The sequence below is a fragment of the Notechis scutatus genome, chromosome 8 (assembly GCF_049901735.1).
Source record: "Notechis scutatus isolate UNSWTSFEM ecotype Mainland chromosome 8, rNotScu1.2, whole genome shotgun sequence".
Classification (NCBI taxonomy): domain Eukaryota; kingdom Metazoa; phylum Chordata; class Lepidosauria; order Squamata; family Elapidae; genus Notechis; species Notechis scutatus.
The window spans coordinates 23,498,947-23,525,369 of record NC_142016.1 but is presented as its reverse complement, the minus strand read 5'-3'; the positions used below and the strand labels follow the sequence as shown (position 1 = coordinate 23,525,369).

General features: G+C 46.8%; 1 protein-coding gene across 2 annotated transcripts in view; it reads right to left on the bottom strand.

Annotated features, from left to right (window-relative positions):
- The window catches only part of NECTIN2 (nectin cell adhesion molecule 2), an 83,372-nt gene that overhangs the window by 4,051 nt on the left and 52,898 nt on the right, over nucleotides 1-26,423 (bottom strand). Inside the window, exons 6-7 of one of the 2 annotated variants that reach the window (XM_087971166.1) lie at nucleotides 2,520-2,664; nucleotides 1,342-1,405 (exon numbers count right to left, since the gene is read on the bottom strand). In XM_087971166.1, the coding sequence (XP_087827292.1) occupies nucleotides 1,342-1,405; nucleotides 2,520-2,664 (209 nt within the window). Of the gene's footprint in view, nucleotides 1-1,341; nucleotides 1,406-2,519; nucleotides 2,665-24,413; nucleotides 25,918-26,423 lie in introns of those variants that run through there. The other variant, XM_087971168.1, reaches the window with a different exon arrangement.

Below are 26,423 nucleotides of genomic sequence, written 5' to 3'. Positions count from 1 at the left end.
ACGAAAGCAGTGTTCCAGCATTTGAGGGGCTGCCACAAAGAAGAGGGGGTCAACCTATTCTTCAAAGCACTCTTCAAGGCAGGACAAGAAGCAACGGATGGAAACTAATCAAGGAGAGAAGCAACCTGGAATTAAGGAAAAACTTTCCCAAAAGCGAGGACAATGAACCAGGGGAAAAAGTTTGCCACCAGAAGGTGTGGGTGCTCCATCACTGGAGGTTTTTAAGAAGAGATTGGACAACCATTTGTCTGGAATGGTACTGTCATGCCCCTGGGGGAGACTGAGTCTGAGGGAGAGGAGGAACAGCCGACAGGGAGTGGAAGTGTGGCTCCGGAGGTTGTGGAGGATGCTGGAAAAGGGCAGAGGCAGGCTGGGCAGTCAGAGGAGGATCCAGGCCCATTCCCTCCATCCTAGGGCATGCAGGGAGGAAAGGATAAGGGAGAGACGTGAATGGCGTGGTCTAAGGCAGTGATCCCCAACCTTTTATGCCGCGCCCGGTACTGGCATCAGCTGGGCCGCCATCTTTTTGATGAAAAGTGCTTCCGTGACCTCACTGGAAGCACTTTTCATCAAAAAGATAGCGCGCTAGCGCTCGGTGAGCTTTTCCGGTAGAAATGGCTTTCTACCGGAAGAGCTCACGAGCTGGCCCGCATCTTTTTGATGAAAAAGTGCTTCGTGAGCTTCTACCGGAAAAGCTCACCGGAAGCACTTTTTCATCAAAAAGATGGCGCGCCAAAACCAGCGCCCGGTAGGACTTGTTCCATGGACGGTCCGGTCCGTGGACCGTGGTTGGTGACCCCTGGTCTAAGGGGTAGAAAAGGGCCTTGATCCTCTTCATGGGCTGCAGCTGTGAGAACTGGTTAAAAGGACGGACATGCGTATGGGCCAATGCTGGAAACCAAGCATGGACATATCTCTAGTCTGTCGTTCCTCTCTGAGTTTGCCGTCCTTCCCAGTGTGTGTTCCAATATCTGTGGATGTCTTCAAGCCCTTATCTTGCCTGGTTCCCTTAATTGCTTCAGTGTGGTTTGTGTTGTTTTTTACTCTTTATAATTTATAGGCATTTTTAGTTTAAACCGCATTTCGTAACTGCTTATGGGGGAGTTTTTTTGACTCCAGTCAAGGATATTTGGAGCTTGGAAGCAAAGTGAAGGAACAAAAGGGGCTTCCCCTGTTTTTGTGACTGTGTTTATTTTGTCATCCCACCCTGGGTCATCACAGGTACAGGGTCTCCTGCCTGAGCAGGGGGTTGGACTAGAAGACCTCCAAGGTCCCTTCCAACTCTCGTAATTCCAAAAGCAGGTGCCTGCAGACCATGCTGGGAGCAGGGTTGATACTTACCAGCTCCGTTTCTTCTGACAGTTGGCAAGGAGGGGGCGGCTTGTACGCTGGGGGTCCTTCCAAACTGAAGAGACAGCAAGAAACGAGAGCCTGTTTAGCAATTTGTTTTGCATTTATGCACGGTGCCAACCAATAGGGGGGTGGAGGTTGAGATTGGGAGTGGTTGCTTTCACACAATTGTGGGGGTAGGGAGGCGGGGCGCTGAGGCTCCACAGACGTTGTCCAATTCCAACACCACACCCTTCCAAGCAGCATGGAGATACCGGCAGGTGAACCAAGGGCCTGGGCAGCCTCACCCATATTGATTTACGTTTTATGATTTTTGTGCTGCCTTTAGTTCAGGAGCTTCGAAGAGCTCCTTCCTGCCGTTTATCTTCACAACAGCCCTGTGAGGTAGGATGAGACGAGAGAGCACCTGGCTCATAGTCACCCAGGGGGCTTGGGTGACCAAAAAACCATGCTCTCCTTGGTTACAGTCCAACATCTTCACCACAGGTAAGAATCAGAGATGGATATATTTTTAATCGGTGGGGGGAGGGAGACGTGAGAATTGGGGGATCCCAAATCTTCCTTGAATTATTTGATCCTAACAGATTCGGTTTGATTGGAGGATGTGAGACTTGCCCCGCCTCCTTTTGGCCCCACCCCTCCTGTTTAGAGCTGAAGCCCCACCCACTCATTATGCAGCTCCGCTCCAGGGTTTAAGTCAGGAGTGGGCAACAATGGCCTCTTTACGACCTGTGGACTTCAACTCCCAGAATTCCTGAGCCAACCAGGAATGGGCAAAGATGGCCTCTTTACGACCTGTGGACTTCAACTCCCAGAATTCCTGAGCCAACCAGGAATGGGCAAAGATGGCCTCTTTACGACCTGTGGACTTCAACTCCCAGAATTCCTGAGCCAACCAGGAATGGGCAAAGATGGCCTCTTTACGACCTGTGGACTTCAACTCCCAGAATTCCTGAGCCAGCATGGGAATCGAAGTCCACAAGTCGTAAAGGTGCCATCGTTGCTCACTTCTGGTTTTTACTCAAAGCAATGCAAGCTTTGGCCGAATGAGGCCTGTTCCCGCTGCGAGGAAATTCAGGGGGTAGCTGGGTGGGTGCCCTCATACCCCCACCCCCCCACCCAGCCCCTACTACCCCACTCCACTTCCCAGAGCCAACTGGCTCACTTACTCATCCTCCTCAGGACCCATCCGGTTCTTTTGCTGCTGCCGACAGATCAGGATTCCGGTGACCACCACCGCCAAGGCCACGATGGTGGCTATGAGGCCTCCGATGATGCCCCCAGTGGTGGCTGCGCCCACTGGGTTGGGCTTCTCTGGACCAGGGAATAAAAGAGCATAACCTCAGTAAAAGACAACCCAATTCTGCTCAAAGGTTCATCCAACAAGCAGTCTGGGAACCAATACATAGCATGTTACAGGTGGTCCTCAACTTATGACCATGATTGTTGCTAAGCGATGTGGTTGTTAGGTTGAGTCACGCCCAGTTTTACAGCCGTGGCCCTCGCTTAATGGCTGCCAGAAGGAACATCATAAAATCCAAGACGGTCAACATGGCTGATCCTTTTTTATGACCGTAACAGGCAAACTCGATGATGGTTGTAACTAGAGGACTACCTTGACTCCAAGTTCCCTTTCTGGAAACTACGCCATCTTCAGGTAGCCCTCTGTCAGGGCTCCGGCAGTTACCCCCATTTAAATCATGAGTCTCGAGCCAAACTTCCAAAACTTAAAAATAATTTATTGGGAGTTAACATGCCGGCTGTCAACTCATAAAACATTTTGTACACACATTTTATAGTTGACAACAGAAAGAAGGGGGGAGAGTTTCAAAGAACAGATGGCAGTGTGGAATCGAAAGTACATTCTATTCATATTTTCTTCAAACACTGATTAGATGACTGAAGCTTCTGCCATGCAAAAATCTAATTGGAGAGCATGATTGATGACTCTTGGCTGTGGACATTTTTCGTTGGATGATACACCCAGAGGGGTGGCGGGAAAAGCAGGGTCAAGGGTGACAGTAAATTATGTATCTTAAGAGTCCGGCTGTCTGTCAGGATTCCGGCAGTTACTCCAATTAAATCATGAGCTTCGAGCCACACTCCCAAAACTAAAAAAGATTTATTTGAAGTTAACATTTTACATCCGGCATTAACCTAGGCGTGGCCGACTCTAACACACATCATTCATTGTCACCCTTGACCCTGGTTTTCCCCCCACCCCCTGGGTATATCATAATTCACATTCTCCAATGGGACACATCCATAGCCAAGAGTCATCAATCATCCTCTCCAGTTAGAATTTTGCATGGCAGAAACTTTGGTCACCTAGTTACTATCTTTGAAAAACTATTTATGGAATGCACTTTCGATTTCCAAGCTGCTACACTGTTCCCCACTCCCTTTCTGTTGGCAACTCTAAAAAGACCAGAGAAATATTTTATGAGTTGACACCCTCGACTTAATGACCACCATTGAGCCCAACATTTATGTTTGCTAAGCGAGACAGTTAAGTGAGCTTGCGTCCCATTTTACGACCTGCCTTGCTGCACAGTTGTTCAGCGAACCACTGCAGTTGCTAAGTTAGTAAGACGGTCCTTAAGCGAATCTGGCTCACCCCCTATTGACTTTGCTAGGCAGAAGGTCGCAAAAGGGGATCACGTGACCGCCCCCCCCCAGAGATACTGCAACCGTCATAAATACGAGTCAGTGGCCAAGTGCCTGAATTTTGATCGCCTAGCCATGGGGATGCTGCAATGATCATATGTGTAAAAAAACAATCATAAGTCAATTTTTCAGCGCCGTTGTCACTTTGGTCACTAAACGAACTGTTGTAAGTTAAGGACTACCTGCAATAGGGAAGCCGGCCTTCTTGGCCTTGGGGCTTCCCCGCCAGAATGTCTCCTTCCCACTCTCATCCCCAGCAAATTCACATTGTCCCACCTCTGCCGCCCACTAAGCGAGCCTGCCTCAGTTTCCCAGAATCCTAGACTTTTATCAGGGTTGACACTTGCCTGGGGATTGTTTTTGTGGTGTCGCCCAGAGTCAATTAAATTGGGCGTCTCTCTTAATTTGATTAGTTAATTCTTTCCTTCCCCGCGTATTGAGCTGCAATGCAAAATAATTCTGCCTGTTTCTTCATTTAGCGCTGGGTTCAGCCGTCACGAAGCGTGTTTGATTCATAGCTACACATGTTGGGTAATCTCAAAATAATACTCTGGCATCACAGATTAACAGAGTTGCAAGGGACCTTTGGAGGTCTTCTAGTCCCTTGTTCAAGCTGAAGGCTTTTAAGAAGAGATTAGACGGCCGTTCCTCTGAAATGGTGCAGGGGGGCAGGGGGTCTTCAAACTTGGCAATTTTAAGACTTGTGGACTTCAGCTCCCAGAATCCCTGAGCTAATGCGATTGGAAGAAGAATTCTGGGAGTTGAAGTCCGCAAGTCTTAAAGCTGTCGAGTTTGAGCTGCCCTACACCAGAGGTCTCCAAACTTGGCAACTTTAAGACTTGTGGACTTCAACACCCAGAATTCCTCAGCCAGCTGGCTGAGGAATTCTGGGAGTTGAAGTCCACAAGTCTTAAAGTTGCCAAGTTTGGGGACCCCTGCCCTACACCATTTCAGAGAAATGGCCATCTAATCTCTTCTTAAAAACCTCCAGTGAGGATATAAACGAGTGATTCTCAACCTTGGTCACTTTAAGAGGGGATGGACTTCAATGCTCAGAGTTCCTCAGCCAGCTATGCTGGTTGCGAGGTTGAGAAACAATGCCGCCTGGGGAATTCTGGGAGTTGAAGTCCACCCCTCTTAAAGGGGCCAAGGTTGAGAAACAATGCCAGCTGAGGAATTCTGGGAGTTGAAGTCCAGCCCTCTTAAAGGGGCCAAGGTTGAGAAATAATGCCGGCTGGGGAATTCTGGGAGTTGAAGTCCACCCATCTTAAAGGGGCCAAGGTTGAGAAATAATGCCGGCTGGGGAATTCTGGGAGTTGAAGTCTTAAAGGGGCCAAGGTTGAGAAATAATGCTGGCTGGGGAATTCTGGGAGTTGAAGTCCAGCCCTCTTAAAGGGGCCAAGGTTGAGAAATAATGCTGGCTGGGGAATTCTGGGAGTTGAAGTCCACCCCTCTTAAAGGGCCAAGGTTGAGAAACACTGTGTGGACGCCTTAGAGAAACTAACCTTTTTAGGCTGAAATGTGTTTTTGTGGGTCAGAATCGACTTCAGACACTCACTTTCTCCTATGTGATTAGTTTCAAGGAAGCAGGAAACAGCAAAGGGCTTAAAGCAGGGGTGTCCAACCTTGGCAACTTTAAGACTTGTGGACTTCAACTCCCAGAATTCCTCAGCCAGCAAAGCTGGCTGAGGAATTCTGGGAGTTGAAGTCCACAAGTCTTAAAGTTGCCAAGGTTGGACATCCCTGGCTTAAAGTAAACCACTAACCACTTTGCTTGGCTAAGTCAAGCTACTTCTGGCTCGCCTTTTGCACTTTCAGCCACTAGATGGCGCTTCAGCCCCGCATGGCAACCTTTCAACTCAGTTCCCAGCATTGTTCGGGTTGAACCTGCCTTGAATATATATCAGATTGTCTTTATTATTCACCCCTTTGCAAACAGGGAACGAGCAGGAGGGGGCACAGCAGGGGGCTACGTTTCTACTGGCTGCCTCCTCTTATATCTTCAGCTCTTGGGCCTTGGGAACATCTGGGGGGCTGGCGGTGAGAATGGGAATACAAGATACCACCGCTCTGGAATACTGACAGGCAAGGAAGGCGCTGTGGGAATTCAGAGGGAATCGGGTTTCTTAGTTCCTAAGCAACTGCACCGTGCTGGCGTTGGTGCTGGACACAGAAGTTAACATTCAATAGGGGAAAAAAGAAAAAAAACAAAAAACCCTAAGCTTGTGTTTTCCCTTTATTGACATCAAGTTTCTAGTCCTTAAGGAATATGTCAGCAGCGGAGGGATTTCTAGAAAGCTCAGATCAACTTCCCAGGCACCAGAAAACGGGAGTTCAAGTTCTAGTTCTTTGCCTTTTGCTAAGAACGGCACGAACGGAACGTACAGGTGGCCCTCGACTTCCAACCACAAGAGAGCCCAACATTTCCGTCGTTAAGGGAGAGCGTTGGTCAAGTGAGCCCTGCCCCATTTTTACGACCTTCCTTGCCACCAGCTGTTAAGGGAATCGCTGCCCTCGGTATAAGTTAGTTAGTCCCGCGGTTGTTAAGGGTGTCTGGCTTCCCCCGTTGGCTTGGCGGAAGGTCGCAAAAGGGGATCCCATGACAATGGTCGTAAGTACGAATCGGTCACCGCGTCTCTGAATTTTGACCACGCGACCGCAGGGATGCTGCGAAGGTCGCGACTGTGAAATAACGGTCGTAAGTCACCTTTTTTTCCCAGGGCCGTTGTAACTTTGAACGGGTTGTGGTTCGCCGGCAGCAGGTGCTGACGGCTGAGGTCTCGGAGAGCGAGGACTCGGATGAGGGGCCTGCGTGTGATGCAGGGATGGGGCCAGGACCACCAGGGAGTGGAAGGCTGCCTTCGGAGATTGTGGAGGCTGGCAGCAGTGATGAAGAGGTCCCCGAGGAGCCTGGGCCCAGTGCGTGTGTGTGCAGGGCTGCTCGAAAGAAAGAGCAACTGCAGCAGCACGGGCGACTCAGGAGTAAGGCTGCAAGGTAATGGCCCCTCCCTTCATAGATAAAAGCCAGCTGAGAAACTGGAGTTCTTTGCAGGAAGTAAAGACGTTTTTTGCACTCGAGCCTTGTGGACGTTTAGAATATCTTGGTTGGTGTTTGGAGATTTTGTGTTTAAAATATTTCTTGGCAACTTTATCTAGTGTTCTTGGCAGCCTTGCGCAACACTCGTTCTTATCAGAGATAATTAGTTTGAAACAGCCTTTTAACCCTGGAGGAACGAAATTCGTAAAGAATCATTAAAAGTTTTTGCTGTTACCTCCGTTTCGTGTTGGTCTCCTTGGAACAAGGTTTGGGTCAGAACAAAATGGTTGCTAAACAAACTGTCATAAGTCGAGGACTGCTTGTGTTTAGAGCATTGTTAGAGACCCCACATGCCCACTCCATGGCGTGTTTCTGTTGCTCCCTTCCGAGAGGAGGTTTTGAAGTATTTCTAGTTCTGTAATAGCTTTGTTCCCTAGGCCAGGGGTCTCCAACCTTGGCAACTTTAAGTGTGGAGGACTTCAACTCCCAGAATTCCCCAGCCTGGGAGTTGAAGTCCACCAGGCTTAAAGTTGCCAAGGTTGGAGACCCCTGCCCTAGGCCATCCGTCTGGTAAACTCCCAAGATTCATTTTTCTTGCCATGTACATGTGTACATCCCGACTAGACTGTGTTGTTTCTCCAGGTCATATAATATATGTGGATATATGCATAATTTTTAAAATTTATTTATATTGTCATGGTTATGTAGCGTATATTGGAGGCGGAGACCCTTTGAGACCTGCATGCAATGAAATTTCATTTTAAGGTACGCCGATTAGGGTCCATTCAAAGTGACAATAAAGTTATTCTAAGTCTATTGTGCACGAAGATGTAATGAACGCGTGTTATAATGATCGGCTTTTCTCTGATTTTAATTTCAAAGCAGGAAGAAGATCAATGGGCAACTCAGCAAAATGAATGGTGGGATTTTTGTCTTTTTATCCCTTTGCCACAACCTAGGGGCTGCTGTTTCTTCGCCTTCAAGATCTCCAGCTTGCCAGCCTGCCCTAGGAAAAATAGCAGGGTTTGGTGACCGAGCTGTTTGGATGACCTCCAGAGGTGCAAAGTCTCCCCAACCCACCATTGCCAGACCGCATCGGGAGGGATGCATTACGCTAGCAGAATGGGAAAGGATCTGGAACAGGAACTTTAAGATCAAGAAATCAGCAGCTTATAAAGAAAACGCATATAAAATGTTTTATAGATGGCACCTGCCCCCTTCGAGATTGGCGAAGATGCACCCCAACACGAGCCCCAATTGTTGGAAATGTCAAAGCATAGAAGGTACCTTCTTCCATTTGTGGTGGTCGTGCAAGGAAACCCAGAAGTACTGGCAAAAAATTAGGCGCTGGCTAGAGGAAATAACCAAGGAACAAATAGAGTACAAACCAGAGTCCTTCCTTCTAGGAATTTTCGATAAACAAATACCCAAAAATCGAAGTATATTGTAATTCATATCTTAACCGCAGCCAGACTGGCATTTGCCCAGTGCTGGAAATTATCTTCCATTCCCTCTGAACATATGGTTATTCAGAAAATTTTACAATGCGCCGAAATGGACAAACTAACCCAAGCACTAAAAATAAAGAATCCTCATCATATTACAATAATTGGAATCCTTTGTATAATTGGCTAAACCAAAGATAGATCACCTCTAGGAAAATTATGGCCGAGGGCCTCCGAAGCAGAGATAAAGAAAAGCACCGCCGATGATACTTTTGAAGAAAAAAAGGATCTTACAGACAGTCACAAAATATGGTTTTATTTTAACTGTTTTCCCTACTCTATCCTTCCCCTCCCTTACTCTTCCCTTTCCCCTCTCTTAGGCTTTCCTCCCTCTCCCTCTTGGTCTATGCCAAGGCCTATTTTCTTTTTGTTGTACATAATTTGTAGTTGTGTTGTTCTTTTAAAGGTAAAACTAATAAAGTATTTTTCCAAAGGAAAAATAGCAGGGTTTGGTGACCGAGCTGTTTGGATGACCTCCAGAGGTGCAAAGTCTCCCCAACCCACCATTGCCAGACCGCATCGGGAGGGATGCAGCTTGTGGAAAGCTGCCTTAAATAAAACCAGGGTAGCTTTTCCAATTCTTCGCGTTCGCAATAGGACCGCGATCTTTCTTTGACTTAAAAGGGACTGGTTTGGAAATGGTTGAAATCTGCAGTTATTCCTTACGGAGGACGCCACATTGGGAGAAAAGGACCTCAACCTGAACTGCCCACCTGGGCTTTTCATTGGAGCTCAATGCACCGTGGGGAATGCCTGCAGAACAGGATGTTTTATTATTATTATTATTATTATTATTATTATTATTATTATTATTATTATTATTATTATTTATTTATTTATTTATTTATTTATTTATTATTATTATTTGTTTATTGTTTGCATCCGGCTTTTATTGTTTTTAGAAATAACTCAAGGCGGGGACCATATTTGACACAGCTTCCTCCTCTTGTTTTTCCCACAACAACCACCTTGTGAGGTGGGTTGGGCTGAGAGAGAGAGGGATTGCCCTAAAAAGTCACCCAGGTGGCTTTCACAGATAAGTGGAACTAGAACTCTCCCTCACCTGGTGATTGGCCCAAAGTCACCAAGCCATCTTTCGTGTCAAGGGCGGGTCTAGAACTCACCGTCTCCTGGTGATTGGCTCAAGATCGTCCAGCCATCTTTCATGCCTATACGTGGGACTAGAACTCACCGTCTCCTGATAATTGGTCCAAGATCGCTCAGCTGGCTTTCATGTCTAAGGCAGGGCTAGAACTCATTGTCTCCTGGTGACTGGCCCAAATTCACACCCAGCCAGCTTTTAGGTCTAAGACAGGACTAGAACTCACCCTCTCCCAGCGTCAACCTGGTGCCTTAACCATCCAACCAGGTGGTTAAGGCACCAGATACCCAAGTAACAATGCTAAGCCCTAAATAACCAAACGATTATTCTTTCATGTCCCGCTTCCTGCCACTCATCCAGGCACCAGAAAACCAATCCAGTCCATCCGAACTTTTCCTCTGCCTGCAAAGAGTTTCAAAAACTCCCACCTGGCACACCTGGAAGCTGAAAGGTGACCTTTCCTGGGCCACCTGACGGCTGCCAGCCTGGCACGTTCATTCCCACAACAGATTCCCCCCTTACACACATAGACAGCCCTCCTGGGAAAAGCCATAATTACACACAGCCCCATACATTATGCATGGAGGCGCTGGGAGCAAGCCTTCGCAGCAGCTCCAAATTCTTATTTTTAGATTCGAGAGAGGAAGGTTTCCGGTGGAATTCTTCTGACGCCAGCTCGAATGCCCAGAAGTCGAGCCAGTTAGGGATATACCGAATCTGGAGGAGAAGGCGAGAGAAAGAAGAGGAAAGGAAAGACGGGCGACAGGAGGAGGAGAAGAAATAATGGCTTCCCTCTGTAGAGAAAGATTTGTCTCTTTTTTTCCCCAAGTCAAGAAATGAAGAAAATTGGACAGGCTGGCATATCTGGGCTACGAACCTACAAGACCCCTGGCTCCATCTAGGACAGGGGTCCCCAAACGTGGCAACTTTAAAACTTGTGGACTTCCTCCTCCTCCTCCTCGTCCCTCCCCCTTTCTCCTCCATAAAAAGTTTGGGAAATGAAATGTCTGCAAGAAAACAACCCAGATTAAAGAGTAGTAGAGGGATTTTCCCTGGAACGCTAACAGACTCTTTATTATTTCCTCCTCCTCCTCCTCCTCCTCCCCCCTTTTTCCTCCATAAAAATCTCACTCAGCCATTTCAGACAAATGGCTGTCCAATCTCTTCTTAAAAACCTCCGGTGTTGGAGCCTTCACAACTTCCTGTAGCAAGCTGTTCCACTGATTCATTGTTCTAATTGTCAGGAAATTCCTCCTTCATTCCAAGTTGCTTCTCTCCTTGATTAGTTTCTATCAATTGCTTCTTGTCCTGCCTTCAGGTGCTTTGGAGAATAGCTTGACCCCCTCCTTTTCTTTGGGGCAGCCCCTCAAATATTGGAAGACTGCTGTCATGTCCCCCACTAGTCCTTCTTTTCATTAAACTAGACATACCCAATTCCAGCAACTGTCCTTTATATATTTTAATCTCCAGCCCCCTAATCTTCTTCGTTGCTCTTCTCTGCCCTCTTTCTAGAGTCTCAACCTCTTTTTTTTAATATTGTGGTGACCAAAACTGGATGCGGTGTTCCAATCTCTCCCCATTTGTCCTCCCCAGCAAACTGGTCCCCGAAGGATAGGTGCGTGCACACCTGCGGCATGGGGTGATGTCATTTTCCGCCCTTCCTTGTTCTATCCTCATCATTTACTTTCCCCTTTCAGTGTATGCCCTGCCCAGTCTCCACCCAGCACGGCTTCCATCCAGCTGGGCAGAGGAAAGGAAGAAAGGAAGGGAAGAAGAGAAGGGAGGAGGGCTGAAAGGGCAAGGCTGGCGCAGGTGACTCAACCAGCTCAAAGGCCACCTGGGAGGACACGAGATCATGCGTCAGAGTCTGACGCCTCTCGTCCTGCAGGAAGTCAATCTGAGGAATGAAGGGGCTTTTTTTAAGTTTGGGACCAATTTGGGGAAGGAGGAGAGCTGGTCAGGGAGACCAGTGTCGGAGGAACTTGCCTGGATGTCCTCCTCCTTCCTCTTCACATGATTACAGGTAATCTTCGACTTATGGCCACAACTGAGCCCAAAACTCCTGTTGTTAAGTGAGGTTTGCCCCGTTTTTACGACTTTTCTCACCACCGTTGTTTGTTAAGTGAATCATTGCAGATGATAAGTTAGTAATCTGGTTGTTAAACTGGTTGTTAATTTTGATCATACGATCACAGGAATGCGGCAACGGTCGTAACTATGGAAAGCAGCCCTAAGTCACATTTTTTTTCAGTGGGCTGCTAAAACTTTGAACGGGTCATTAAACGAGCGGATGTCACTCAAGAGGAACCAGTAGTTGCCTTCCCTAACTCAACCCCGGCCGTTGGAAGAGAGGTGGCTTTCAAATCCCAGAATGACTATTTGTTGAAGAGAGCGTCTCAAGTCACAATGAATCAAATCAATCAAGAGATTTCAATCGAGCAAATTTAAGGAAAGAGCTCCCAAAATATTTCCAGCATGTCAATTGTCCCACCAGAGGCAAATAAAAAATAATAATACTTTAGACCATTGATACACAACCGTAGAAGATGCTTATAGGCCTTTACCACGAGCAGCTGTGGGACACTCTGATCACTGCATGATTCACCTTGTACTTGCTTACAGACAAAGACTTAAAACCATGAAACCAACAATTAAATCAGTGAGGACTTGGACTGATGAGGCCAAGCTGAAGCTTCGGGCTTGCCTTGATTGCAATGTTTTCAGTCGAGGACCTGTCTACTGCACGACTCAAAAAGAGAGCTGTGAAAATATCTGCAGACCCCTCACATCCCGGACATAAACTGTTTCAACCCCTACCCTCAAAACAACACTATAGAGCACTGCACACCAGAACAACTAGGTACAAGGACAGTTTTTCCCCGAATGCCATCACTCTGCTAAACAAATAACTCCCTCAATACTGTCCAACTATTTACGAAGTCTGCATTACTATTACTGTTAATCTTATCATCCCTCCTTATCACCCATCCCCTCCACTTGGGACTGTATGACTATAACTTTGTTGCTTGTATCCTTATGATTTATATCGACTGTTTCCTAGTATGATTTGATTGCTTATTGTACCCTTTGACTATTATTAAGTGTTGTACCGGATGATCCTTGACTCTTGATGAATGTATCTTTTCTTTTATGTACACTGAGAGCATTTGCACCAGGACAAATTCCTTGTGTGTCCAATCACACTTGCCAAAAAAGAATTCTATTCTATTCTATCTGTGATTAATGTGTGTGTGTGTGTGTGTGTTTAGGTAGGTACCTAGAGGGATGGATAGGTGTGTAGGTGGATAGATGATGGACAGATGATAGATGGATAGATATAGATTAGGTAGGTAAGTAGTGTTCTGTTGTGGGTGAAGGAAGACACACAGCCGAAGGTAACCGTCAAACTGGTTTATTCAGTTAACAGTGAGAACTGAACGACTGGTCCTGTCTGACAGTTCCCCTTTTATAGGGGCTGTCAGACAGGCCAGCCAATCATATTCAAGAGCTTTTCTCGCCTAAATTGCGGGCCAGAGTGAAAACTTCAGTTATACTAAAACACAACAGGTAGAATACATATTGTTTCCTAGTATGATTTGATTGCTTATTGTACCCGATGACTATTATTAAGTGTTGTACCTTATGATTCTTGACTCCTGATGAATGTATCTTTTCTTTTATGTACACTGAGAGCAATTGCACCAAGACAAATTCCTTGTGTGTCCAATCACACTTGGACCATAAATAATTCTATTCTATTCTATTCTATTCTATTCTATTCTATTCTATTCTATTCTATTCTATTCTATTCTATTCTATTCTATTCTATCTCTCTCTCTCTCTCTCTCTCTCTCTCTATCTCTCTATCTATCGGCCATGAATCTGGAGATTTTGCTGTAATGTATTATAAACAGAGAGCAAACCCGCTGCACTGATGATGTCACCTAGTTGGGTAATGAAACGTCTGCAAGAAAGCAACCCAGCCCAGGAAGCCCCAGTGAAAAAAAAGAGAGACTTTTCTCCTTCACACTTCCCACCCACAGCACCGGCCCCCATGGTCACGTGATTAACATCCGGATGCTTGGCAACTCATCGTTATGACGGTTGCAGCATCCCGGGATCTTGCAATGCCCCATTCTGCGACCTTCATGGGGAAGCCGGAGTTGCTTAACGACTGTGTTACTACGTCAACAACGGAAGCGACTCACTTAACAACGGTGGCAGGAAAGGTCGTAAAATGGGGGGGCAGGGCTCTCTTTCACAACCGTCTTGCTTAGCAGGGGAAGTTTTGGGCTCGAATCTGGATGTCAATCAAGTAAACATTGGGGGGGGGGCTTCTCCGGATGGATCTTGACAGACTAGAACACTGGGCCGTATCTAACCAAATGAAATTCGATGTAGAAAAAAGTAAAGTCCTACACTTAGGCAAGAAAAACCAAAAGTACAGACATATAGACTGGGTGAAACCAGATTTCTTAATAGCCGTAACTGGGAGAGGGATTTTGTAGTCTTAGTGGGCAACCAGCTAAATAGGAGCCGGCAGTGTGCAGCAGCAGCCAAAAAAGCCAATGCAATCCTAAATTGCATTAACACAGGGATACAATCAAGAGTACAAGTGAGGTACTTAGTACAAGGGAGGTCCTAATACCACTCTATAAAGCCTTAGTAAGACCACATCTAGAGTACTGCATCCAGTTTTGTTCACCACATTACAAAAAAGATGTTGAGACTCTAGAAAAAGTACAGAGAAGAGTAACCAGGATGGTTAAGGGACTGACTAGAGGCTAAAACATACAATGAACGGTTGCAGGAACTGGGCCTGGCTGGTCTAGGGAAGAGAAGGACCAGGGGAGACAGGATAGCGGTCTTCCAATATTTGAGGGGCTGCCACAGAGAGGAGGAAGGGGTCAAGCTATTTTCTAAAGCACCTGTAGGCCAGACAAGGAATAATGGGTGGAAACTGAACAAGGAGAGATTCAACCCGGAAATAAGAAGAAACTTTCTGACAGGGAGAACAATCAACCAATGAAGCCCCCGGAAGTAGTGGGAGCGTCATGGCCAAGCTTTGGACCCCAAACCCCGATGTGCCTCCCTGCGCTCCAGGCTGAGGCTGTGTGGCAAACCGGTTCCTTGCCCAGAGGAGCCGTTGGTGAGCCTGGCATGGAAAGGAAGCCTTTGGCTGCCGCAGAAAAGCCGCCGTTGTTGCCAAACAGGCCAAACCGGAGTGATTAATCCACTTTATCTGCCCGGATAATCCACTCTTCTCAGGTGGTTCCTAGGAAACACACTTTGGGGAGGTAGAGTCAGGAGGGACTGGGACGGGCGGAAAGCCAGGTGGGGCAGGGAGGGAGGGAGGGAAGGGGAAACGAACGGGAGTGAAACCTGGGCATGAAACCTGCCCGCTCTGGGAAGAGATAAGGGGTTTCGGAGAAGAAAAGAAAGAAAAACGAGAGTCCGAGGCTCGCTTCCGGGAGGGAACAAGCTCAAAGTCTCCAGGCGTGACAACATGTGTGTGCTGGAAAGCTATGCAGGCGCCCACCCACGCCCAACACAGGGCACTAAAACAGGAAGCGGGGAGGGAGGGAAGGAACCAAAGCTTGGCTCCAATTGGAATCTAGCATGCTTTCTTTTTAGTTTAGGGTTTGTTTTGCTGCTTGCCCGTCCCGATGCCTGGCAGGGCTCCCAACGTGGCACCTGCCGAATTCTTTTTGTTTTCTTTTATTTGCATCCTGCTGGTTATTATTTTTTAATAAGCCACTCGAAGTGAACATACCCAGCAACGCCTTCCTCCTCCTATTCTGTCCGCAGCAACAACCCTGCGAGGTGGGTGGGGATTTGGGGGGGGGGAACTGGCTCAAGGTCACCCAGCTGGCTCAGGAGGAACTAGAACTCCCAGATTGGCCCAAAGTCACCCAGATGGCTTCCGTGCCTAAGGCAGGATTCACAGCCTCCTAGTGATTGGCCCAAAGTCACCTAACCGGCTTTGACAGCTAAGGCAGAACTAGAACTCATAGTCTCCTAGTGATTGGCCCAGGGAACTCACCTAACCTCAGCTTTGACAGCTAAGGCAGAACTAGAACTCACAGTCTCCTAGTGATTGGCCCAGGGTCACCTAACCAGCTTTGATAGCTAAGGCAGAACTAGAACTCACAGTCTCCTAGTGATTGGCCCAGGGTCACCTAACCAGCTTTGATAGCTAAGGCAGAACTAGAACTCACAGTCTCCTAGTGATTGGCCCAAAGTCACCTAACCGGCTTTGACAGCTAAGGCGGAACTAGAACTCACAGTCTCCTAGTGATTGGCCCAAAATCATTCACTGGCTTTCATGCCTAAGGCAGAACTAGAACTCACAGTCTCCCGATGACTGGCCCAAGGTCACCCAGCTGGCTTCCCTGCCTGGCGGGATTAGAACTCACCGTCTCCTAGTTTTTAGCCTTGTGCCTTAACCACTGGACAAACTGAGTCCTTCTCCCAGACCACCATATCACTCCTCCCCCCCCACCCCGAGGCTGCTGTTTGGGAGGCTGATGGGAGCTTAAAAGTATCGGGAAAGGCCCAGGTTAGGGAAGGGGAAAATGCCCTGGTCGCTGGTGCCCCCCATTCTTCATCTAACCGCTCCTCTGGCTCCCAGTTCCGAATTTCATTTCACGTCAGCCGCAAGGAACCCGAAAGAGGATCTCACGGCAGTGCCAACCCTTCTACGGGAAAAGCTGGCTTCTTGCTGTATTTCATTCCAGAGTTTCTGCCCCTCCCTCGGGAATGTCTTTGCCCGTGTTTACATGAAACTAGACAAAAGGGGAAGGGGAAAAAACGAGAAAGAAACGGACTGTACTTTCGGCCTCGGGAGGAAAAATGAACTGAGGTGGCCACCCCTGGAGTTAGGGGGGGAAATCACTGAACCCCGAGAACTTGTAATCCCGAATCGAAAGGAGAGTCAAACTTCAAAAGAAGCCACCGCCCTCCCTGCCATCCCCCAACCAAAAATCTGGCTTTTACACAAATCGTTTCTTGCCCCCTGCAATCTCAGAGAGTATTTTTATTTTATTTTATATTTTACTGCCGTTGCAAGAGTCAAATAATCCTCTCCACTCCTACCCTGCAGAGCTAATATGAGAAATATTTCCAAGCTCGATAGATTGTGCACTGTTTAATGTGGCTTTTTTGTCAGGGTGAACGTGTGTGTGTGTGTGTGTGTGTGTGTGTGTGTGTGTGTGTGTAGGGGAAGGGTTGTTACTGGGTGCAGAATTTTCTCAGTGTCGTATTATCCCCTTCAATAGCTAAGCCACAGTCAGAGGGGGAGAAGAAGAAAAAGAAGAAAGGAAAGGAAAGAGAATTTATAGTCTATTCCTGGTTTGTTTTTGGTTTGTTTTTTTGCCGAGAGAATCCCTTTTAACCTGAATGCGGCTTGTGGAGAATAATCAGAAAGCAGCACTCAACTCATAATAGGATCAGGAGATCTTTATCTGAGCTCTTTGGAAACAACGCGGGGACAAAAATAAGTTGGCTGTCACTAGGCAAGAGCGGGAAAATATTCTGCTTGGCCTACTCGTCACCCTTCAGAGGAAAAAAAAATAAAACCAACATACAAATTAAGATTCTCCAACATGGCTTCCAACTCCTTCTTCTCACTGGTTCAGCTCCAAAATTTTCAGGACTAGGATCATTATTTAAAAAAAATAAATCCTGATTTATTTTTTTTTTTAATCCTGATAGTTTCACCTTCCTAAATCCGGCGTCAACAGAGACTTCATTTTGCAAAGAACGCGATTAAAAATTAACTTCGTGCTATCTTTTTCCCCTTTCCAAATCTCGACCAAAACAGGTTTCTCTGCACATATAACCACCAGGGTTGAAATGAAAAGAGGACAACCGAAGGAAAACGATGTGCTTTGCAGAATTTCTGCATAAAGGAGTTGGAAGGGACCTTGGAGGTCTTTTAGTCCAGTGGTGGCTAACCTTTTTGGGTTCCTGTGCCAAAAATTGCAAGCGCACCAGCAGGCCCGCACTCACATGCCAGCACCCAGAATGCAATGCGCATCCTCACACACCCTGCGCATGCGCACGCAATCCCCACCCCATCCCCTTACCTGCACTGCGCCTCACAGCTGATTTTTCGGCTGGTCTGAGGCATTTTTCGGCCTCCAGAGGCTTGGGAAAAGCTTCTGCAAAGCTTCTCAGGATGAATTATAGGCCCGTTTCATCACTTCCGGTATAGGAAATGACAAAATGGGCCTATAATTCGTCCTGAGAAGCCTTGCAGAGGCTTTTCCAAGCCTCTGGAGGCCAAAAAATGCCTCAAACCAACCAGATGTGAGGTACATGCATGTGCAGATGTGAGATACATGCATGTGCAGTGAGGTAAGTTTGCCTGCAGCTCGTGTGCCGGTACAAATGGCTCTGCGTGACACTTGTGGCATGCATGCCATAGGTTTGTCATCACGGTCCTAGTCCAACCCCTTACTCAAGCAGGAGAACATGTATCATTCCAGACCAATGATTGTCCAATCTCTTCTTCAAAACTTCCAGTGATGGAGAACCCACAACTTCTGAAGACAGAAGTTTAATTGTTCTAAATGTCAGGAAAGTTCTCCTTAATTTTGCTGGGAGAAGTTTATGATAGGCAATTCCTTAGCATAATGTTTATGCTACTCTTCATACGTTTTTGTTCACCATGCAGCTATGATTTCCTTTAAGCCAGTATTTCTCAACACTGGGCAAATTTGAGGCATGTGGACTTCAATTCCCAGAATTCCCCAGCCAGCCATGATAGTTGCAGAATTCTGGGAGTTGCAGTTCCACCCCACCCCCAAAATCCTAAATTTACCAAGGTCGAAAAACACTGGTTTAAGCCATTTCTAGTTGAGTTCACCAACTCACCAACTCAATCTACAGAGTACAACGGTTGAATTTGTGCACTTTGTCCAGAGGTGCAAACTATACTGTGTTGGTGTAACGTTGTGTAAATATATCTTTTTAAGACAACTATGGGATGGCAACAGGACGTGGGAGGTGAAAATCCAACAGATAAATATTTTGGAGAATGTTGGGGAGCTTGTAATTTCACTTTCTCGTCCAGAAAACAGACCTTGGCAACGTGTTCAATTCTTTTAGCACATTTTTCTCAAAGCCTGCCATGTGGCGTCAACACCAAGCATTTGAAACCCTGCCATGGAATAGGGAGAGTCTTAGAAAATCTGGATTCCTTCTGCAGTGGATGATTGCACATTTACAGCAGTGACTCATTTTAAGAGCAGACTTGGCCACCCCAAAATTGTCATCACAGCTTTGGTCTGCCCGTATCAGAAATCCATGTAAACATGGGTAGGTTCTTCCCAAGTCAGACGAAGGAACGAGATTCCTACCAGGGGCTGTTTGGAAAATCTCCCATGTTAACCTGTTGCCATCTTTGCAACGACACTGAGCTAATTATAAACGCCATCCTGATTCGGCTATTAATATTCCATGAACTGTTCCACACTTTGGAAGAAGGACCACGTGATACCCAATGAAACACCACTGCAAGTGTTTATTTCTCGTCTGTGGTATTTGCATGCTGAGCCAGTCATGCAAGGGTCTTGTTTTTAGTTTCCTGGTGAGTAAATTCTGCTGTTGGTGAAAGGGCACCTCCCTGACATTTCAACTTTTCCTCCCGAGACATAACCAACTCAGAATTTGCTTGGGAAGATCGGGGAGATTATAATAAAAAAATAAAAATTGACTGGGTTTATGCTTCATACTAAATTATTGTTGGTCGATTGGGTTTATTAAATAGTTCGGGTTTGCAAGTGCTAAACCATGCACCAAGCTTTATAAATCACAGTGGGTGACTTCAGACTCTTCTTCTCTGCAAATCCTACTTCCTTCTAAAACTGATGATGTTACCTAGTTGGGTAATGAAACGTCTGCAAGAAAACAACCAAGGACCTTCTCATACTTCCTTCTGTTTGGGATCTTCTGCTCCAACTGCAACCCAGACAATCTACTGTCACTGAATTATCTTCTAGCTATATTTTACTTCACTGATAGGTCTTTCTTAATTTTCACAGGGTTCTCTTGACTTCACAGACCAAGATCAGTTATATGATCCATGTGCGGCTGATTTTAATCAACTCAGTTGTTTGCATTCACACAACACCATTATTTGTTCATCGTGTGTTGGGTTGACAGAAGTCATGAAACCACAAACCAAGGAGTCCATTTGTGACCTAGTATGTTGTGTTAATTCCGTCTAGGGATGTCCACTCTTGGAAATTTTAAGAGCTATGGGCTTCAATTCCCAGAATGGCTGCCTGGGGAATTCTGGGAGTTGAAAGTCCACCAGTCTTAAAAGCTGCCAAAGTTGGATATCTCCGATCAAGAGTGAATTGTGATCCTGCGCCAGCAGACCAAACAATTTATGAGAACATTATGGATCTAATACTTGACTTTTGAGTCTTACAAGGATATGGAGTCAGGCTCTGACCTTGTTATAACCCCTCTCCAAAATTTAGCCCTCTAAGCCATTTTAATAGCCTTTTAAGTAGCAACAGCTGGTAAGTGTGTCTTCCCAGACCACAGCCCCAGCTGGGCCAAAGGATGAAAATAATCAGTTATGGGTTTCAACAACACATCCAAAATCTGTAGAGATTCACGATTCACAACAAGGGTTTTTAGTGGGACCCGGTCCCGATGTGGAAAGAGATGTCAACAGCTGGGCAAGAAGAAACAACTGGATCACATGTATGGCACATTAGCCAAGATCTCCAGCCAAACCCTTCACAGCAAGGATGCCTTTTGCTAGCCGGCAATTATGCTGAAATTTCACCAAGCTTTTTCCGGTGGCAATTGCTTACAATGGGTATTTAAGATAACTGGATCGAGATCAGATGCAAAATAATCCACTGGGAATCCGCAGAGAAAGTTTGCTTTTTTCCACCCCCAAATTGCAAGCCATCAAAATCTTGCCGGGGGTGGGTGGGATTTCTTACGCTTCCATCTAAAAGTTTTCATCCCACCACCAGCCAAAGTCCCGCCGATTGGGGTGGCTGATAAAAACTTGAGAAAGACATCAAGAGGGAAGGAAATAAAAGATGGGGTTTTCCTTCAATCACGGTTGAGGCCCTGCTGCGAAGTGGAAGCAAGAATGGTTTGCGAGGAGAGAAAGGAGTGGAGAGAGCTAGTGAAGGAACTGTGTTAAGTACAGATAGTCCTTGACTTACAACAGTTCACTTAGTGAGCGTTCCAAGTTACAATGGTGCTGAAAAAAGTGACTTACGGCCACATTTCACAGTTGCAACCTTTGTAACATCCCCTAAATGAATGGTTATAAGTCGAGGATTATCTGTACTGCCCATTTTGTACCCTGTTGGACTGTTTGGAGACTTCAGAGGATAATTAGGACTGCAGAAAAAAGGATTACCACCAACCTGCCTTCAATTGAGGATCTGTCTACTGCACGAGTCAAAAAGAGGGCTGTGAAAATATTTACAGACCCCTCACATCCCGGACATAAACTGTTTCAACTCCTACCCTCAAAACGATGTTATAGATTACTGCACATCAGAACAACTAGACACAAGAACAGTTTTTTTCCTGAATGCCATCACTCTGCTAAACAAATAATTCCCACAACACTGTCAAACTACTTAGTAAGACTGTATTATTACTATTCTTCTTCTCATCCCTCCTTATCACCCATCCCCTCCCACTTGTGACTGTATGACTGTAACTTTGTCTCTTGTATCCTTACGATTTATATATAGACTGTTTCCTAGTATGATTTGATTGCTTATTGTACCCTATGACTATCATTAAGTGTTGTACCTTATGATTCTTGACTCTTGATGAATGCATCTTTTATGTACACTGAGAGCATTTGCACCAAAGACAAATTCCTTATGTGTCCAATCACACTTGGCCAATAAAAGAATTATATTCTATTCTATTTTGAGCCTACCCACTCATCCATCCACCCACCCAATCCAATCCACCCACCCACCCAATCCATCCATCAATCCAATGCAATCCAATCCACCCACTTAGTTTCTTGCATTTTAGCAACTCTGAATTTGCCCTGATCCTATACGTCTCTCTTCTTTCATTGCACCCCGCCAGAAAACTGGGTCACTCCAGCTGTTCTTCAGCTGTTTTAACTCCCAATTATCAGCCCTCACTCCTGACAGTGGGAGGATGCTGGATGGAAACAATTTAGCATCTGGAGCCCTACAGGTTTTCCAGCCCCACCTGTCCCCCTGCCACCTGTGAAGATGCCCCCCTTGCAAAACACACACACACATACATAAAAGGGGGCTTCCCAATTTTGACAGTCGGCAAGCACCAAAAAGGCACCATGCCCCTAGCCCCACCCCTAACGGGTCCATCTCTTTTCAAAACAGCCTCTCTCGGTCTCCCATACGGCAGGCTGCTTTGAAGAACCGTGAGCTCCTTTCCGAGGCGAGACAGGTGGTCACGGAGGAGACATGTTGGGAGTCGACAGCACCTACGGTTTGCAAGCCACAGGCATCTGCTCTCGCCAACAGAAGGTGGTTCTGAAGGATGCTTACATGTTGCTGTCATGTAATGTTTGAAGAGGAGTTTGCTCAATACCCAGAAACACAGAACAAGGAGGGGAGGAAGGTAGAGGTGGCTGAAGTTGCGATTTTTTAAAAATTTTTCCAAGTTCTTTTAAATTTTAGAAAGAGAATCTGCCAGCAAGTTTGAATTGCTGAAGAACAGAGCGGCTTGTTCCAGAATTAAAAAAAATACCACATTTTAAATCAGGGAAGAGTACGAACTCCACCGTGGACATGCCCAGGAGGGGAGTTTAAAAACGGAGAGAACACCCCGATAAAGCAGCAACGGACAAAACTTAAAATAAAGGCCATCTCCAAAAAGCAAAGTCAATGGGGGAAAGCCAGGATTCACTTTAACGACCGAGCGACTAATTTTAAGAATTTAAGAAACGTGGCGGGAAAAGTCGCAACGTGGTGGCAAAACTCACTTTGTGAAGGCCTCCCTTAGCGACGTCAATGTGGGGCTCAGTTGTGGTTCGTTAAGTCGAGGAGTCCCTTTATTAATCTGGAAATATTTGTTGTTTTGCATTGTGGCGGGGTAGCTGTTGGTGGGGGGGGAGTGGAGAGAAAATGCTGGGCTTACTTTCCTGCAGGAAGGAAATACCATTCAGGCATCTTAATGTCAGACGAAGGCTGCATCAACTGCGCTGCCACGGCTCCCAGATGCCTGGAGGACATTATTAAATACATGCAGAAAATGTCTATTCATATCACATTAAGAATTGCAAAATCTGCTGGCAACCTTGGAGAGGTTCAGAGAGAGAAAGAGAGACGCCTCCAAAACCATTTGGGAGGTGAAGTAACGAGAACACCTGTCAGTTCTGTACCTACAGTTGTTGAATGAAATGTAAATGTGCGTTAAACCAAAGTTGGGTTTTCTCCTGTTATCGATGGCAGCCTTAAGTGTCTGTTTGCCCCAAAAGGGACCTGCACTTTTGAATCTCCATATACTGGTAGTGTTTGAGGGGTGCGGTGGCCTAGAGGTGGAGCTCTCGCCTCACCGTCAGGAGGGCTTTGAGTTCGATCCTAGGTAGAGGCAGATATTTCTCTCTCCGGGCACAATGAGAATTATATCTGCTGAATATAACTCCGCACTGGCAACAGGAAAGGCATCTGGCCAGTAAACACTCAGCTCCATTCAGTTTCCGTTCAAATTTGGGGGTACACTGTGGAATGGAAATGAGTGGTGCGGTGGCCTAGAGATGGAGCTTTTGCCTCACCATCAGGAGGGCTGTGAGTTCAATCCTAGGTAGAGGCAGATATTTCTCTCTCTGAGAATAGATCTGCTGAACATAAACTCTGCAGTGGTGACAGGAAGGGCATCCGGCCAGTAAACACTCGGCTCCATTCAGTTGCCAGACTCCACCCTGCATTGATTATGGGGTCATTCAAAGAAGACGTTGACACAGGTAGTCCTCGACTTACAATAAGTTTGTTTAGCAGCCATTCCATGTTACAACAGTGAGTAGCACTGTTGTTAAGTTACGAGCACGGTTGTTCAGTGAATCTGGCTTCCCCATTGATTTTGCTCATTGGGTCACAAACGGGGATCACAATGTCCTCGGGACACTGCAACCGTTGTAATTACGAGTTGGGGGCCAATCCTCTGAATTTTGACCATGTGACTACAGGGATGCAGCTGCAACGGCCGTAAGTGTGAAAATGGTCGTAAGTCATGATTTTCAGTACCATCAGACACTAAATGAACTGTTGTAAGTGGAGAACTACCTGTATTGTAAACCACGGCTAAACCTGAACAGACGTTAGATGTTTTCCTGTCGCAAAAATGTCATTTTCTCTAACACCAAAGGTGGGAACTGTGTCCCCTTCAGGACTTGTAGACTTCGACTCCCAGAATTCCTGAGCCAGCCATGGCTGGCTCGGGAATTCTGGGAGTCAAAGTCCGTAAGTCTTAAAGGGGCCACACATAATTTCCCACCCCATCTTACGCGGCCATTTCTCCACCTGACCTCCCTGGACACCTTATTTGCCAACCGTCCTGCATCACCGCTTTCTAAATCCAAGTGCATCTGCCAAACATAATAAGGTCGAGACAAAAACCTCCTTGTCAGTCTATTAAGAACCATTTCAATTTCACCTCCAGCAATGCTGATATTTATTTTTATACCATTCCAGGCACCCATCCAAGTCTTGCTGGCCAAATCGAAGACAAGAGCGAGCGAGAGAGCAAAGATAAGAGGTAGGTTTTGAGACAGCATTTAATTACACACAAGCAAAAGCAGAATTGATGTTGAGATGGGGAGAAGAGGACAAGGGAAGGCACAGCCAAACCTACTATGAAAATATCTCTTTGTGCTTTTTTGCTGTTGGGGTTTTTGTTTTGTTTTGTATTTTAACGTTTGGGTATTTACAGACAACGGAGAGAGGACATATAAAGTAGAGCACGAGGAAGGTAGTGTGTGAACATGGAAGACCCAAGAAATGGCTTGGTTCCCATTATGGGAGAGCTATTCCTTTCAGCCTTCCATGCGAGACCGTTCCGGAGATGGAAGGAGGACGTGGTACACAGCCAAACCATGGAATCCACAAGACGGACAACCTCAAGCAATTCCCGGATAATTCCTTAACCCAAGAGTTTTTTTTTTGTTTTTTTTAAAAAAAAAGAGACCTCAGGGATCGCCACCGGGACCCCTTCCTTTCTCCCAACCCTCCAAGGATACTATAAGACACAACAACAGGATATTTTAAAAGTCCCAGTTTCCTGGAGCAAGGGACAGCCGAGGAAAACCCAGCCTTTGAAAGCAGCCGAGTCTCTTTGCCATCAAAGTTGAGAGCACCAATCTCAGCGGAGTCCCGTCAGAGAGGGCGTCGAAGTCTCCGTCCCTCACCGGGAGTCCCATTTCGCGGGGGACGCTGGATCAGTTTCATTCCTTTCCTGAACAGCTTGGAGTACCAGGGATCACCACCCGGTTCTCATATCCTCCAACGTTTAAAAACAAAGGCAAAATCCTTCTAAGGCAGCGGTACCGAAAAGATCTCTCCTGAAGGGACAGTTTCGAAGGCCTTGATAGTTTTCTCGTTCGTTTCCCTTTTCCTGGGGACAAACCCCCGTTTTGTTCTTCCCCCGATGCCCAGCTGCCCTGACAGCTGCCTCTCGTTCCTTAAGCAGGGCTACCGTCGGCAGAGTCTGTCAGTTAAAAAAAAATTAAAAATCCTACAGAGAGCCTCCGAGAGTTTTTGGGCCGTTCTCTTGCAGGACGGCTTGTCCAGACTGAGCTCACACATAGACAGCCGTTTTGGAGATGATAGAGCCGTCGTGCTGCGATTCCATGTCGTCGTACTCGTAGCCATGCGGGTTGGGGCTGAATCGCAGAATGGGGCCCAGCTGGTCGAATCGTTCCTCCTCGTCCTCCCGGTGCCGCGGGGCGTAGCCGTAGGGAGGGTGCCGCCGTTCCTCGCGCGTAACCTCCTCTCTGTAATCGTCTTCCTCGTCCTCCTCTGGTTTTCGCCCCATGGCGGGTTTCAGTGGCTGGTCGAGTTCGGTGAAGTCGTGGGTCGGGGGCTGAGCAGTGCCGTTGCCCAAGGCCCGAGCCTTGGGGTCAAAGGAGCCTTTGGGAGCTCGGAGGTGCCGGCGGTGCAGGATGAAGAAGACTATGATCCCCAGAAGTGCCAGGGCCAGGATCCCCCCCACGATACCCCCGACCAGGGCTCCAACGTTGCGGCTCTGACTCTTCACCGGCTGGTCTGAGTAAAGAAAGGAAGACGGGGAAGTCACTCCGAGAAATGCCAGTTGTTAGTAATACCAGCACTGGGGAAGGGGCAGAGCCTCAACTGGATCCAGGGAAGAGAAGACTGGGGGCTCCTCTGGGACCCTGCCATCCATCCATCCATCATCATCACTGTCACCATCTCGCGCAGGGGGCCAAGAGGCCCCGAATGTCCAAAGAGAAACTAGGGTATCAGAGAGTTGAGAAAAGCCCGTTCGTCCCACATGTGAGGCAACCCAGCTATCCTTCTCCCCACAAGCTGCTCTGGACCCATAATGTACACCCACCATCCTGGCCTATCTGAGCCCAGGGCATTTTAACCACCATGCCTTGGGCTAATTAAACCTCACAATGGCTTCCCACCATCCTTTTGCGCAAAGCACCACACGCTGAATTGGTGACAGAAGAGGAAGAATTCAACTATTTGTTCCCCCAGATTGAGTTGTGTTTTTTTTTTAAGACATCAATTATTCCACCCTGCAG